Below are 17,930 nucleotides of genomic sequence, written 5' to 3' on the forward strand. Positions count from 1 at the left end.
AGGGATATAAAAAAATATATAAACATTTGGAAATACCCACTTCCACAATCAGGGCAATAGCTAAGAAATTAAAAGCGACTGAAGATGTAAGGAATCAGCCTGGAAGAGGTGCTATCTGTAAATTGACCCCACGCACGTGAGGAGGACGGTTCGACTGGCAAAAGAATCTCCAAGGATCACAGCTGGATAATTGCAGAGGTTAGTTAAGTCCTAGGGAAAGTCTCCAGAACTACCATCAGACTGCACCTACATCACCACAAGTTGTTTTTGAAGGTTGTCAGAAAAAAGCCTCTGCTGTCGCTCAACAATAAACTAAAGTGCCTACAGTTTGCCAAGCGTAAGTCAGACTTTTATATTAGAGTTATATGGTCAGATGAGACCAAGATAAGGCTTCTTGGCAACAAACATCAAAGGTGGGTTTGGCGTAGACAGAAAGATAGCCATACAGAAGAGCACCATACCCACTTTGAAGTATGGTGGCGGATCTCTGATGTTGGGGGGCTGTTTTTCTTCCAAAGACCCTCGACATTTTGTTAGGATACCTGGTATCATGGACTCCATCACATACCAGCAGATATTAAATGAAAACCTAACAGCCCCCTCTAGGAAGCTTAAAATGGGCCATGGTTGGACCTCCCAGCAGGACAATAATCCAAAACACACCTCAAAATCAACACAAAAATGGTTCACCGACAGCAGAATAAAGGCTTTACCACGGCCATCACAGTCCCCAGACGTAAACCCCATAGAAAATCTGTGGAAAGAGCTGAAACCTATTGTTCCAGCGTTGACCTAAGAATCTGAAGGATCTGGAGAGATACTGTATGTAGGAATGGTCTCAGATCCGTGCCATGTGTTCACCAACCTCATCAAGCATTATAGGAGAAGACTTGGAGCTGTTATCTTGGCAAAGGGAGGCTGCTCAAAACATTAAATTAACACCTGTTTAGGAGAATAATATTTATTTAATGTAAAATTAAAATGTTTTCTTTCAATAATTTTATTTCAATGAAAAGGTAAGAATTTTGAGAATATTTTGAGTGAAAGACCAAGAGGATAAACAGCAAACAAATGTTTTTTCATAGCCTGTTTTGGTCACATTCACTAAGGGTGCCAATAATTGCGGAGGGCACTGTATATATATATAAAAGACAATACATAAAAAAACTATTACAATATACATTTACAAGAATTCAATACAAATAAAAAACTCATTACGCATCCTAAAATGTTCTAGACCTTTTCCAAGTTTGCTTTGTCTAAAGCCATGTTCATTTGATGTATGATAGACCTAAATGCTTTTTCACATGTTTTTTGAAAGCTGATTTGTTATTTAATTTAGTTAAGCTGATTGGCAACTTGTTCCATGCTATTATTGATCTATATTCAACTGTACGTTGAGATGCATTAGTGTTTGTTTTTGGCACACTAAATCTCCCTGCTGCTGCATGCCTTGTATTATAGGTATGGCTGTCACAACTTTTGCAAATGACATTGTATCGTTGTACTGGAATTTTCTTGCATAAAACTGCCCAGGTTGATGTTAATACAGCAGCATTCAGTCTGTCCTCAACTTTTAACCACTGTAAAGATGAGTGCATGTGGTTGATATTTGTCTTGTAGGAACATCTAAGAACAAGCCGCGCTGCTTTGTTTTGGACTTGCTGAAGTTTGGTAAGATGTTCTTTAGTGGCATTTGACCACACAATATTACAGTACTCCATTTGCGCTAGAACCAAAGTACAGACAACTCTCTTTCTCAATTCTTGGGTGAGAATTGGCCACAGCGTCTCAGTAGTGCAAGACCACTACTCATTTTCTTCACTGTGTGGTCAATCTGTTTAGACCATGACAGTCTACTATCTAGGGTGACACCAAGCAGTTTGGTTTCCTTTACTTGTTCTATGGGTTTATTATTCATATACAAGTTAAGCACTGGGTCATGGCTTAAAGCATAACTGGAACCAAACACAAGCATTTTAGTTTTTGATCTATTGAGGACAAGTTTGTTTTGTTTTACCCACCTTTCTATTGTTCCTAACACCTTGTTTCAAGACTGGGTCAGTTCTGCTGGTGTCTTTGCCGATGTATACACCGTAGTGTCATCTGCGTACATTGCTACTTTTGCATTTTGTATAGCTGATGGTAGATCATTGGTAAAAATATAATAAATAAGTGGACCTAGACAGCTCCCTTGTGGCACACCACAGTCAAGGTTCACACTGTCAGAGAAACTGCCATTAAAAAATACTTTTTGAGATCTTTTTGTCAGATAACTGCTTAACCACTTTATAGCTGAGGGTTTAAAACCATGCCTCCCCAACTTTTGAAGCAGCAATCCATGATCAATAACATCAAATGCTGCGGTGTAGTCTAGCAGGACAGCACCACAGATGTTTTATTATCTACTTCTCGCAGCCAGTCATATGTCATTTTGGTTAAAGCTGTACATGTCGAATGTCCTTTCCTGTAGGCATGTTGGAACTCTGTTAGCAGGTTGTTTTCATAAAAGTAATGTTTTATTTGATTAAAAACTTCTTTCTCAAATATTTTACTAAGTGCTGGTAGTAAACTGATTGGTCTGCAATTTGATGGGGTGAAAGTCTTCTTTTTATCTTTAGGTAGTGATATTATCTTGGCCTCCTTCCAGGTTTGTGGAAAGGTACCCTTATTTAAGCTGGTATTAAAGATGTGGCATATCGGATCAGAGATGTAATTCACTGCCATTTTGAGAAATGTTCCATCTATGTTGTCAAGACCTGCCTGTTGGTCCTTGCAACATTATTTAATTATCTCGCTTACTGTATCTTCCTCCACCCTGTTGAACTGAAAGCTGCAAAAATGTTCTTTTATTAGATGCCCTGTTGTAGGAGTCGAGCCATTACTCCCCTCTGATAATTGCTCCTTCCTTAGTTTGTCCACTTTCTTATAAAAATAGGCATTGAGGTGATTGGCGATTTTCGTTGGATTTGTGATGAAGGTCCCATCATTCTCAAGAAATGTTGGTTGTGAAGATGCTTTTTTTTCCCAATATCCCATTTAATATTTTCCATAGTTATGTCCCATCCCTGCTAAATTCACTTAACTGTGAAGTCAAGTGTGCTCTCTTTTTCTTCAGATTTAGTTTTGTGACGTAGTTTCTCAGTTTACAGTATTTTATTCTATCAATGATACTTCCAGTCTTATTAGCTATTGCCTTTGCTTCATTCTTCAATGACATCTGCTGTTTCAGTTCCTCATCCACCCAAGGTGCTCCAGAGGTCCTGACAGTCATCTTTCTGAGTGGAGCATGAAAGTCTATCACCGGCACAAACTTGGACATAAATGCTTTTAATGCTATATCTGGTTCCTCTTCCTTAAGCACACTTGACCAGTTTATCTTACTTGTGTCACTTAAAAAGGCCTCCTCAGAGAACCTTTTATTGGACCTCGTCAAAATGACTTTTGGCTTAGCCTTTGGAACACTTCCCTTCCTTGCAATAACATTGTGGTCACTAAAACCAACAGGAACAGATATGGCTTTTGAATATAATTATTTTCTATTAATGCAGATGTGGTCAATGCAGGATGATGTTGAAATACCTCTGTTGTTCATGCTTGTTCTATTTGGTTGTTTCACCATCTGCTTTAAATTACATGAATTGGCTATGTTCATAAGCCTCTGTTTTAATGGACAGTTGGGTGATAGCCAATCTACATTTAGATCACCTGTTAGGATGACCTCCATGTTTAGGTCACATATTTGATCAAGCATAGTGTCAATCTTGTCCAGATAGCTAATATTTGCACTGGGAGGTCTGTAACAACATCCAAACAATAATGTCTTTTTGATGCAGTAAGTGAATTTGCAGCCACATTATTTCAATATCAATTGACACAAGGTCTTCTCTTATTTTTGCTGGAATATGATCTTGAACATAAACAGCCACTCCACCACCATGACAGTTTCTATCTCTACGGCACATGTTAAAACCAGGAATATACATCATAGCATCACTAAAAGTTTCATCAAGATGAGACTCTGAAATAGCAAGAATATGCACAGAGTTAGAAGTCAAGAGTTCATAAATGTCATTGATTTTGTTTCTCATGCTACAAATATTCAGATGAGCCACCTTCAACCCCTTTTTGGTTAGCCCTTGGTTAGCAGTTGAAAACATTTACACCAGTAAAAAGCAAGTCCTTTTTTAGTACAATGTTTGTTGTTCTGCCTCAGGAATGCCATCAATGATTAAATTAGCTCTCCTTGCCTGACTGTCAAGTAAGTCAGATTTTGCATCCAGTATCAGCATTGACTCTGCCAGTCTCTCAATATCCGATTCCTGTGATTTGCAGCTTGCTTGAGTTCCTTTATTTGCACATTTTAGATCATCCAACTCCTTTTGTGAGAATTGCAAACTTGTTCTTAAGTCTTGCTGATCTTTCAGCATCGCATCAATCCTTTTATTGCATGTCTCCAAAATAGTGCAGACACATGCTTTGAAATAGTTTTCTTGCTGTTGTAAAAGTTCTTTATAAAAAGTGATTTGTTGTTCAAGCAGTTCTTGTACTTGTGCCATTGATACAATTTGATCATTGTCTTTATCCCCTTTGTCTCTGCTCCCCTTTCCAAAAGCCATTTTGTCTGGGCCCAACAGACTCTGGTTCAAAAACAGTTCCAAACTTTCAAGTTAGCACCAACAAGATTTATTTTCTCTTGTTCGAGAGCTTTTACAAAACGTTGTCGTATTATAAGTAAGGATTGCAGCGATATTTATAGATTTGCTTTACCCAGTTCAGATGTACAACAGGTGTCCAACAGGAAACAGGAAGTGGAAAAAGTGGTGGGCCCGCTGTGGGGACAAGGAGGGCTAGGCCATTCAGCAGATTGATCTTTCTTTTGCTGATAATTCATCAAGAAGATAAAAAAACATGTTTTTTCTGTGTACAATTTGGAGAGAGTGGGAGAGAATTTGTGAAGCATAACAATGATGAATATGATAATGACTGCGTTTAAGATTTTAAAATAAACACTGTTTTCTTTGTTGTTAGTGTAAAACGTTATTTGTAAATATACCCTAACACAGTAATACTGCTGGATAGTCTGTTACCTGCAGCATCTCTATGATCATCATGTTTTTCTTTTTCTCTATTTAAAAATGAATGTCATTTTTAAGGCCCCATGTAGTTTGTGTCTGAAGACATTTGAGTAGTTTATTTATATTTCTGTGTAATTAATTTGAATTGTTCCTCGCACCTAATAGAGAGAGTAGAGATAATGTTGATATCCTTAGCTGCATACAAGGACACAATAACATACAATCAGTATTTCATAATCAAACAGAAATGATGACAGCTTTTATGAGAGATGATTTTCTCCAAGGTCATTGAAGAGATGACATCTCTCTGACTAGATGAAAATAATCTGTAAGAAGCCACAGAGCACAGGAGCAGCTTTCCATCTAAACATGAAATAAAACATTTCATTCCAACACCTGCCTGAAGAGTCACTCTGGAGATAAACTCACATCTGCCCTCACTAATATACCTGCATGCGACAGTGATGCATAATGTGGAAATGAAACATTATTTATTATACTACTGAAGTGTATGTGATGGCTAAGTCATTCATGTATTTGAAGTTGACACATTGGAAAAGAATACATTCATACTCTCTGATTTGGCTTCAGAGAAAAACAAAAGCTTTATCAACTCAAATAATGAAGACTCATCCATCACTGTAAAGCCACCCCCATGTTATATTCTCAAAATATATTTATTTAGACATTTTATTTCAGGAAAAAATTGCTTGTTGGTATTGTCCAGTGTGCAGAACATGATGTGATTTACTTGACTATTCAGTGAGTCCAGAACATCACACTTCACTGCTGTGAGGTTCTGTCTTACTTCTCTTCATTTCCACCAGTCTGCATGTGCAGATCAACGGATACACAGAGGACTGAAACCACACACTCACAACACAATAACTATGCCTAACATACACACACAAACAACACAATAACTATGCCAAACACACACACACACACACACACATTACACTATAACTATGTGAGAGAGAGAGCGAGAGAGAGAGAGAGAGAAACAAACACACACGCACACATTACACAATAACTATTCCTCTCTCTCTCACACACACACACACACACACACACACACACACACACACACACACACACACACACACAACATTGTGGTCACTAAAACCAACAGGAACAGATATGGCTTTTGAATATAATTCTTTTCTATTAATGCAGATGTGGTCAATGCAGGATGATGTTGAAATACCTCTGTTGTTCATGCTTGTTCTAACACACACAGACACACACACACACACACACACACACACACACACACACTACCCAATAATTATGGCTCTCTCTTTCACACAAACACACACACACACATTTCACAATAACTATGCCTTACACACACACACACAGCCACACACACACATAACACATTAACTATGCCTCACACACATACACACACACTCATTCACCCACCACCAAGGGGTTTAGAGTATCCATGTGCAAAAACAAAAGAAACAAACAGACTGATAATATAACTTCCATGCGCAAAAACAAAGAGAAAGAAAAGGACAAACTGATCATTTTGATAATCACAAAAAGATATGTACAAAACAGCTGAATATGCAAAGCCATTACAATAGCTTGGCACAGATGTCCCTAAATGCAGACAGCCAAAATATTACAGGCCTCACACATCTAAGAATGCTGGAGAAGACCTTCTCACCATCTAAGCACAATATATGTGCACCCATCTGCTTCTACACACGCCAGCTTAGTTAAACCAGATCAGAATTTTATGAGTACAGTAATGAATGTAGAAGTCACCATTTAAAAGTTCCTATTTAAAAGTGCAAAAAAAAGTCTGGTGCATTCGCCATTAAACACACACGCATGTGCATCATTTTCAACCAAATGCAGTAAATAACTAAACCTTAAGGAGAGCAGAATAGGTCATATTGTTGCTAAACAATACTTATTAATTCATCAAAGCAGTGGTGTACAAACAGAATACACATATCACTATTTTTCATAACATCACAGCATCACACATGTTTATGAAAAGGAGTTTGTGACTCCTGTGTTCCTGCAGCATGGGGAGGTCATGTGATCTAGCACAGGGACACTGAGGAGTCAGGCCAAACCCAAAACCCAGGATAGAGGGGCTCAGTGAATGTGGAGTGGAACGTGTGCAGGTGGGTGAGTGTGTCAGAGGAGATGCTGTAGAAGGACAGAGAGCCAGCCGGCCAGTCCAGGTACACTCCTACTCTTCTGGAGCCGGAGGATGGGACAGGTAAGACAGCGCGTTCATTATTGTGCCAGGCAGAGTAACTGTCAGGAGAGCAGGTCAGACTCCAGGACTTGCCATTACGTCCCAGCCAGCTGTCAACACTCTTCCCTTTCCTCTGGATGCTTTTATACGCCACAGCTATATCAGCCCCATACTTACTCCACTCAACCTCCCAGTAGCAGCGTCCAGACAGACCCTCTCTACACAACACCTGATTCCAGTAGTCAAATCTCTCCGGGTGGGCAGGATACCGCTGGTCCTTATACATACATGTCACCTTTATGTTCCCCTCAGAGAGAGAGAGTTCTCTGCCTGCTGTGTTTGGGCCCAGTGTGAGCTTACAGGCATCTGCAGACAAGAGGGAGAGAGAGATGAGAGGAGGACCATATCATCAGAACACACACACACACACACACACACACATACACACACACACACACACACACACACACACACACACACACACACACACACACACACACACACACACATTGCAAAAACAATGGACTAAACAAGCAGATTTGTTTTTTAAAGTGGCAGTTCACCGGTGTTGGCCTATGTCATCGTACAGTACTTATCTTTTCAAATGTGTATTAAAAAAAACTCTCAGTACATAGTACTCAGGACACAAATTAACAACAGATGCTTGTCTGTAAATATTAGTTTATTAACTTTTTGTAATAACTTAAGAAGACAAAATATAGGTAAATATATTATTATAATATTTAAACTAGTGGTGGGCCGTTATCGGCATTAATGTGCTGCCTTAACGCGAGACTCTTATCGGGCGATATAAAAAATATTGCCGTTAATCTATTCTCAAAGTTGGTTTGGTAGCTGGATCTATACTATGTAAGCAAGCTATGATTCAGTGGCATTTCTACAGGGAGGCCAGGGGTGTCCCGTGCCCCCGTAGACATGTTCCTGGTCACCCCTGCGGCCACCCCGTGCTGAAATAAAAAAAAAAATATGAATTTATTATGATTTTACACCCGAGCGCCAAAAGCGGTACTAATGCGACGCAACGTTCTACACGGGTAAATTAAAACGGCGCGTTCTACACGGGTAAATTAAAACGGCGCACCCAATCACTATAGTTTGCATTGTGTGGTACTTGTTAGAGAGAGGAGCTATGATTGAAAATGTTTGGCTCGCTCCCTTTGATTAATGGATCGCTAGGTCTTAAGAGGAGCTGGTAGTCTGCCTGTGCCTGTAGTGGTAACGATAGTGATCATATAGGCTACAACTGTCTACCGGCTGAGCTGGTAATTTTTTCTGCCACATGAAGGCAGAGAAGAAGGAAAAATAACCACAGCATTTATTTCAAGAACCAAAAGATGAAAATATCCTATGCCTGTTGACCTTCCCAGATGTTATGTGTATACAAATTGTAATAGATGAACTGAACGAATTTGATTTCACGACGTCAAGAATTTGTTGGGGTCATACAGTCTTTCAGGATCACTTTATTAATTCCAGGATAAAAAAAGAGACAGTTCTCAGACATCCCAAGTCTCCCGGTAGTTCCGGGAGTCTCCCGCATATTGATAACAACTCCCAGATGCCCGCAAATTACTTAAAATCTCTTAAAAATGTAGAGCAAGCGAGCAAGACAGGCGAGCAGTGTGGGCAGTCTTTTATCTCTTCTCACAAACCGAATTGATCAGTTCAGTGTATCTAGGAAAAGGGGCACTATGGCACAGGGAGAGTGCCCCCAAAAAGAAAATATTAGACATTTTACAACTGACTATACAAAGGTGTACCCTTGTCTTATAAAAGTAAATCACAATGGCAGTCTTGCACGCTCTACTATCTGTAACAGTGATTTCAGCAGTGGCGGCTCCTGAAAAAATTCTCAGGGGGGGCAATTTTTTTTGGATGACTAAGGCGACCCATTCAGTAGGTACATTAAGTTATCCGATTTACTCATGCAGCGATACCTTTTTGTCCACTATTGGCAGCAACCAACAGTAATATCTCCCCTCTTTCTACATAGCTAGAGTAGCAAGATACAAGTGGAACGCTATGGAAGAAAGTTACATTCAGGAGCTTTCATAAGCAAACATGATGTGGCTCCACATTAAATGATCCCACTTTTTCATTATCTACACGTCTCAAATGTTGTATGTTGTAACATAGCTGAACAGGACACATGATATGTCCACTAACAACATAAAGAAGGGGGCAACATACGTCAAAACCAACGATATTTATTAACTGATCTTGAAAGTATTGGCTTACAAAAGCAAAATAAGTCATCACATAAAAAATTATTCAAAGATAGTTCACACTGTGAAACCTATGAAAAGTGACAGTGGTAAATAGAAATACAGACCGCGTTAGCCACTTCACGACCGCGATTTTCTTTTGTTCCAATTTCCCTCCCTTTGTAGAAAACTGTTGAATGGATACTTTTGGTCTAGGAAGTCCTTGGTCAATTTATCTTCATTATTACGCTGACTAAAAAGAAGTTTCTGTCAAAGAGCGGATGGAATTGTTGTGCTGAACAGGTGCCATCTTGACATGCCTTTGTCGAAGCTGTGTGACGTCCTCATTGGTTTTACCATAGGCTTTTGCGTCGCTTACTTATGACTAGACTTGGAGGGGCGAGCCCTCCCGGAAGCCATAGAGAATGCATTGAGAGCTCTGTTTTGTGAAAAAAACGCATTTAACATGGGAGTCAATGGGAGAGGTCTGGGGCGATTTTCATTTCGTCCAAGATCGCCCTGAAGGGGCGGGGCCATTTGAATCTTGACTTTAGGCTGACTGAATGACTGTTACCTGATTCGACAATGACATACAGAGGCAGATAAGACGGTCTAGTGGTAGAATCCGACAGAAAAAATATATGAAATTTACATTTACATGTAGTCGTGCAATTGAATTTAAACATCAGGAATTTTTTATTATTCTTTTTTTTTTTTTTTTCCCATAGGCAGTGCGTCGCCCCAATCGCCCTTATGGACGAGCCGCCACTGGATTTCAGCATTGCCCATGGTGGGTTAAATGACTGTAAGAGACATGTTGAGGTGAGTTCAACAAGTTTCTTTTCATGTGCATATTATTCATGTTGGCTAGTTGCCAGGGCTATATGAAAACAACAATTCAAATGAGCCATTTTAATCTAGATTAATTACAAGATTACAGTGAGATTAATCTAGATTAAAAAAAAAAAATCTATGCCCACCACTAATTTAAACATCATTTTCTTTTTTTTAATGGAAGAAATTAACAGCGAGAGCAAAAAAGCACAGCTGGTATTTGGGGGTTTGGATTAGTATGGGGGTTTGAAAGAAATCTGCACATGACATCGACTCCTTTTCGGTTAAACACTGAATCTGTGGGCGACCATAGAATATACCAAACTCTTTTAAATAATGTGTAGTAAATGAAATGACTAGTTTGTGAAAACAATGTAATTTATTGCAGAATGGGTATTTTTATCGTGGTATATTATTTTCACGCCAGCGCTGAGCCCTGCTTCTTCCACACCCTGCCACGCCCCCTCTTGATTCACCTTCCCAGTCCCCTGATTGGCTGATTACCTGCACCTGTCACTCTCTCCACTATATAAACTCCTCTATTCCCTCACGTCCCTGTCTGGCCTCGTTTTAAAAGGACTAAACTCCTCAGGGATGAAAAAGGTGAAATAGATGCAAACCCCATAGGAGGGTCAGGGGCATGTTCCTCGGGGAATACATTTTTATATGAAAGAACATTTTAAAGTTCAATGCATCAATCTGGTGCACTTTGAAAGCAAAATTAAGAGGCTAAATCTATGAAGAACTTTGTGCTGTTGTGAACAATTTTGAGCTCTGGTAGCAGTTTGGGTAGCAGGGTTAGTTCTTCAGATTACATACACATAAGGACGTGCGGTAATGACAGGAAGAGCCTCATGAAAAGTAAAAGTCATCATGAAAAGTAAAAAACAAATAATGATAAAATAAAATACAAATTAATATGTATCTACTGATCTGTGCTTTAAATGTAATTTTTGTATGATTCCAACCATTTTTATAATCAAAATCGCTGAATTTGAGCATGTCCTGTTCAAATAGAGAGGGGACTCACGACGGAGGCAACGACAAGCTGCACCTCATCTCAGATTGTGCAATACCTCACACACTGGGTTGAGCGCATGCCTTTTGCTTTCTCATTGTTTGTCATCACTGAAATACTTTTATTATATGTCGTTTGCATCCATAGAATATGTTATGTATTTCACATATGTGTAGAAGCTATTTAGTTTTGCTGATCTGTCATAAAACCACAGTGAAAAAGCACAGAGGGGAGGCAAACCTAACCTCTGCCTCAATGAAGGGGGTGTGCGAGAGCCTGGAAAATGGACTTCCAATCCAATATAGCAGAGACGTTGGGGTCCAAATAATTCAGATAAGGCTCCAAAACTTCATAAAATTGTTTAGATTTGGAATGTATCACACATGTCAGGTATTCTAGAGGTACTAAATCAAACAAAACAGTATGCCAGCCCTTAACAGTTAGCTGTCTATCACTTATCCACTGCAATAATATATTCTTCCTAGCTGCATATGTAAGAATACAGAACAGCCTCTGATTTATTAACAGTATAAATCTAGCAGGGAGACCTAGAATAAATTTCTGTCAAGATATTAGACCAGTATCTTTGCAGTTCACGGCATGACCAAAGGCAATGGGTTAGAGTACCATTTTCTGTTTTACATTTAATTAAAATGATGTCTGCGGTTGGGGGATATATGCATTCAATGTAAAATGTTCAACTGTATAGATTTGGCTCGATTACAGTCTGAAATTGATTTAGCGTAGACCCAAATATCGTCCCACTCATAGCCATTGATTGTAACAGAAAGTTCGCTCTCCCACTTTTCTTTAAGTTCTTGCAAAGCCACAATTGACAGAGTACGCATAGCTCCGTAGAGCAGACTGATAGACAATCTCCAAGGTGTTCCAAACAAAACGTTCTCAAGATGAGATGCACCAGGGTTATAAATTAGGGTTGTACTGTTCAATATATAATGTCTTATCTGTAAATAACGAAAGAAGCTCTGTCTGGGGATATTATATTTCTCAACCACTTGGTTAAATGACTTGTCTGAAGCCAGCATCAAGACATTCTGGTTGGAAATCAGAATTGTTCAAAATAGGAGATGTTATTTTTGACCTCCCCTCAAGTCTCCGCATTAGTGGCCAAGCCTTAATTGTGTTGAGAGTAACAATATTGTCACAGCATGACCTACCAGTTTTAAACTCTTAACAAACAACAGGTTCTTCAGTGGGTATTTTGAAAGGGAGGTTTCCACATCCAGCCAGAGAGAGGCTTTCTCATTTACAATCCAATCATATACATATCGCAAATGGGCACAAAGCTGGTACTTTCTCAAATTTGGTTAATCTCTTTAATCATCTTAAGCTTTGGTTAACGTTTGCACTAAGCCAACCATTTAATTTTTTCAAGACTCCATTTGAAAATAAAACTGGGATCATTTGGATAGGATAAAGCAATCTAGGCAATATGTTCATCTTAATAAGAGCTATACGACCTAGCCAGGAGACTTGCAAAGAGTTCCAACGCTCCAAATCTAGCCTCACCTTCTCAAACAATGGAATGAAGTTAGTCTTATACATTTGCTCAAATGTAGGGGTTATGAATATGCCTAGATAGATAAAGACCCCTGGGGACCACTTAAAGGGGAAAAAGGGCAGTGTTGTAGGTATTGAGCTTAGGCTCCCTAGCGGCATGGCCTCTGATTTTGTCAAATTAATTTTATATCCAGAGAGTTTTGCTAAATAAACCAACAACATCAAGTAACACAGGTAAGTCTGGACTTGAAATATAAATTAAGACATCGTACGCATAAAGGCTTATCGTATGATGTACATTGTCTACTTGTAAGCCCTGGATGGAGGGTATTGTCCTTATGGCCTATGCCAATGGTTCAATAACCATGGCAAACAAAAGGGGTGACAATGGGAAGCCCTGCCTTGTTCCTCTATGCACAGGGAAACCGTCAGACCTTAGTCCATTAGCAAGAATGGCTGCGTGAGGATTATCGTACAAGACCTTGACCCATCTAATACAATTAACCCCTAAATCAAATGTATCCAAGCAGTAAAATAAATATGACCATTCAACTCGATCAAAGGCCTTCTCTGCATCCAGAGAAAGCACTAAACCATCAACTTGCCAACGCTGGAAGACATGAATGATATTGAGAAGATGCCTAACATTATTATAAAAGTTTCGCCCCTTTATAAAACCAGTTTGATTCTCTTTTATAATTTTAGGCAGGTGACCTTCAAGGCGTATAGCCAACATGATTTCCCGGTCCACATTATTTCCCAGGTTTATCCCCATGTTCATACAATTTTTGTCTAATAGATCTGACTTTGACTTCATCATCTTGTGTTAAAATGTTGTCTAATGTTGTTCTAATTGCAGATATTTCTGTCAAAATAGTGGGAGATTGGGACTCAACATCAGCATTTTCTTTAGTTTTAAGTTCAGCCATTAACAGATTCTGCTTTTATCTTTTGTGCCTTTTTTTATTTGCTGAAAAGAAAATAATCAGCCCCCTAGCATATGCTTTAGCAGTTTCCCATAGTAAGGCCGGGTTGTCTGTGGACCAAGTGTTAATGGAAATAAAGTACTGAAATTCAGTGGTCAAATGAGTAACAAATGTATGATCTCTTAAGATGGATGTGTTCAGTCTCCAGAACCTCACTCCACTATTTACACCCTTGAAGGAGAGCTCCAAAATAACCTTGGCATGATCAAAAATCAAAATAATACCAATAGAGCAAGACAAAACCCTGTGCATTGCAAGACCTGACAAGAACAAATAGTCAATCCTACTGTGAAAACCATGAGGTGCAGAAAATAAAGTATACGCTTTATCAGAAGTGTGAATTGTTCTCCAAACATCAACAAATCCTCAGTCCTCACAAATGTAACAAGTGCCTTAACCTCTGGTGAAAGAGACATAGCTTTAGAACGTAATTTATCAATAAGTGGGTTTAGTATGCAGTTTAAATCTCCACCTACAATGGCAATATCTGACTGAATCTCAGAAAAGTCCAAGAATACCTTAGTTATAAAGTCAGAGGTGTGAGCAGGAGGGTAGTACACATTCAATATAGATATAACTGTATCTTGCAAGATGCCCTTTACAATAACATATTGGCCACTTTTACAGTCCAGCAATGAAAACTGCAAGTTTCTCCTCTAGTAATCTCTGCTCTGTTTCCCGTGCAGCTTTGGGAATCTCCGATCACTGCCTTCTTCATCTCCTCCCAAACTACAGGCAGAAATTAGCTGGAACTACAGGCCTGCTTTGACTGCACTGATTGGTGTGTTTTTGTGGCCGCATCCACATCACTGGACAAACTCACAGACACTGTGACGTCATATATCAGTTTTTGCGAAGACATGTGTGTACCCACCAAAACCGCATCTTTAATAACAATAAACCATGGTTCACAGCAAAGCAGCTTCGTCAAGCCAAAGAGGAGGCCTTTAGGAGTGGGGACAGGATCCTGTACAACCAGGCCAGAAACACACTGACTAAGAAGATCAAAGTGGCTGTCAAGTTGTACGGTTTTGTTTTGGGTTTTGGTGAGTTTTTCAGTTTTTGCTTGGTTGGTTTTAAGCACCGTGTTTTTTCCCCAACTCGAAAGGATGTGACACTGAAGGAGTTCTGAAGGCACTGGGTTTCACTCAAGGATTTGACAGACAACAGTTGTTTCCGTTTTTGGTCTTTCCTCTTTTTTTTCTTTTTATTTAGAATACAGAGCACAAGTCCATAGGGTTGCAATGGTTAACAGTTAGCAACAGGAACCACTTTCTTTTGTCCTCTTTGTCCTATTAGTTTCTAGGCCCTTAGGTAAAAAACCTAAGATAAACAGACATGTAGATAGACAGAACAGTAGTTAGTTGCCTCTTAAATAAATGTGCAAAATGCAGTAAATGTGCAAAATGCAAATACATGGATGAAATGTGCAAATATGCTATAATCCTGTGCAAATACATGAATGAAATGTGCAAATATGCTTCCAATAAATATGTACCAAATTTGCCATGTTAAAACATTATATTAGCAATATTGCATTTAGGATTTGTAGAAAAATAGTAATCTGTAAAAAGTGAGTATAATTGACCAGAAACTACCCAACTTCAATGAACATGAGCAACCCCAATATAAAATATGAAGCGCCCGTGCCCAACTGGAGATGCGTGGTTACAAGAGTTACAGCCATTTCGCTAAACCCACAATTAATAGACTGCAAAGTCTCAGATGCATGGGCCCTTAAGCTTTTCGTTCCGTTTTTAACCAACATTAAAACACTACAATGATGACTATCAGTGCAAACGCCAAGCTCCAAACATGCCGAACGTATACGCCACAAATCAAATCAAACAAGACAAGCGCTTACCGGCAGCCTCTCCAATTTTCAGTGTTACGTATTCGCACAGCACTTCTACCAAACTGAGAGCAAGCACAGTTGAATCTTCGTGTTACTCTCACCAGTGTGTCTTACCAACTAAACGCCAACCAGATAATTAAGCACCTGTGAGCTGAATTTGCAGCACAACCAAATCAGAAGAACAGCGGACAGCTGACACTCATTAGTTGACTCGTGCTTCTCTTAATCAACTCGCATTTACCGCAGCTAATACACCACCCATTTTTCTTACTTTTTTTATTTTCCTCCCCTGCATTTTTCTGTGAATTTAAAACAAACCGCTCCAGACCTAGTCTGACGCAACAGTGGCAAAGAGAAGCTACTCTGAAAAGCTGAAAAACAGGTTTTCAGGTAACGACCCTGGTTCAGTGTGGAGAGGCCTGCAGGACATTACCAACTATAGGAAAACCTCCCCCCGCTCGATGGGGAACCCTCAACTGGCTGATTTGAATGTGTTTTACTGCAGACTTGATCACCCCACATTCACAGCCCCTCACACGCTCCAACCCAGACTTTATACAATCATCGGCACCCCCTGTTATCACCTCCCCACCTCCCCCTTACTCCCCCCCTGCACTGACGGTCTTTGAAGAGGATGTGTGCCAGCTCTTTCAGAAACAAAAGACATGGAAGGCAACAGGCCCAGACGGTGTGACACCCTCCTGTCTGAAAGCCTGCGCTGATCAGCTGGCCCCCATCTTCACACGGATCCTCAACAGATCTCTGGAGCTGTGTGAAGTACCCTCCTGCTTTAAAAGCTCCACCATCATTACAGACCCCAAGAAACCCTGCATCACTGGTCTGAATGACTACAGGCCCGTCGTCCTGACGTCTGTGGTCATGAAGTCCTTTGAAAGACTGGTATTAACCTATCTGAAGGCCATCACAGGCCCCCTGCTGGACCCTCTGCAGTTTGCCTACCGCGCAAACAGATCAGTGGATGATGCCGTCAACATGGGCACTGGTGCACCTCAGGGATGCGTGCTCTCCCCACTGCTCTTCTCCCTCTACACCAACGACTGCACCTCAGGTGACCCGTCTGTTAACCTCCTTAAATTTGCAGACGACACATCAGTCATCAGCCTCATCCGTGATGATGATGAATCTGCATATAGACAGGAGGTTGAACAGCTGGCCCTGTGGTGTGGTCGCAACAATCTGGAGCTTAACACGCTTAAAACTGTAGAGATGACAGTGGACTTCAGGAGGAGCCCCCCAGCACTGCCCCCCCTCACCATACTCAACAGTACTTTGTTGGCTGTGGAATCCTTCAAGTTCCTGGGATCCACAATCCCCCAAGACCTGAAGTGGGAAATCAACATCAACACCATCATAAAGAAGGCCCAGCAGAGGATGTACTTCCTGCGCCAAACTGGACAAGAACAGACCTCAACAGACTGTCAGGACTGCAGAAAGGATTATTGGTGCCAACCTACCCACCATCCAAGACCTGTTCATATCCAGAGTGAAGAAGCGGGCAGGAAAAATAACTGCAGACCCCTCTTACCCTGGACACAACATGTTCAAACTCCTCCCCTCTACAGATCTCTGTTCGCCAAAACCTCCCGAAACAAAAACAGTTTCTTCCCTCTTGCTGTCTCTCTCCTGAATAGCTAACCCTCTGTGGCACTGTAAAAAAAAAAAAAAAAATAACCAATGTACAATGTTACAACTTTACAACTTCCTGTACAACCGTCATTCTCATACCATATAGTATTTATTTATTCCTGCTCTTCCTGGACTCTCCACTTTGCACTTTGTATATACTTTTTAAGACTTATTGGATTGTTGACCATTGCACTGTTGTATTGTATTGTTTTGCACTGTTGTATTGTATTGTTTTGCACTCTTGTATTGTTTTGCATTGTTATTTTTGTAATATGTGTAATCACACTGAGAGCCACTGCACCAAGACAAATTCATTGTTTGTGCAAACTAACTTGGCCAATAAAAGCTGATTCTGATTCTGATTCTATACTTCTTTAGGTGAATGAGGAAAAAAAACACCTGATGAAAACCATCCTTCTGTAATTTAAGATGTTCTTCATCATCCAAGTCCGTTTCTTGCAGCAGTGCAACATCAATATGTCCTTTTTCAAAAAACGTAGTACTTCACTTCTTTTAACAGGGCTATGAACCCCTTTTATGTTACA

The 17,930-nt window shown here is 40.0% G+C and overlaps 1 protein-coding gene across 1 annotated transcript; it reads right to left on the reverse strand.

Moving 5' to 3' along the window:
• Positions 1 to 6,870: 6,870 nt before the first annotated feature.
• Positions 6,871 to 13,672, reverse strand: LOC308367479 (stonustoxin subunit beta-like; the record flags this gene model as incomplete). The annotated part of the gene is made up of 2 exons (XM_080841401.1): positions 6,871 to 7,665; positions 13,612 to 13,672. The coding sequence occupies 2 exons, from the start codon at positions 13,670 to 13,672 to the stop codon at positions 7,139 to 7,141; spliced, it is 588 nt and encodes a 195-aa protein (XP_080697527.1). The 3' UTR covers positions 6,871 to 7,138.
• Between the last annotated feature and the right edge of the window lie 4,258 nt (positions 13,673 to 17,930).

The sequence above is a fragment of the Sprattus sprattus genome, assembly GCF_963457725.1.
Source record: "Sprattus sprattus genome assembly, chromosome: 1".
In the NCBI taxonomy this organism is placed as follows: Eukaryota; Metazoa; Chordata; class Actinopteri; order Clupeiformes; family Clupeidae; genus Sprattus; species Sprattus sprattus.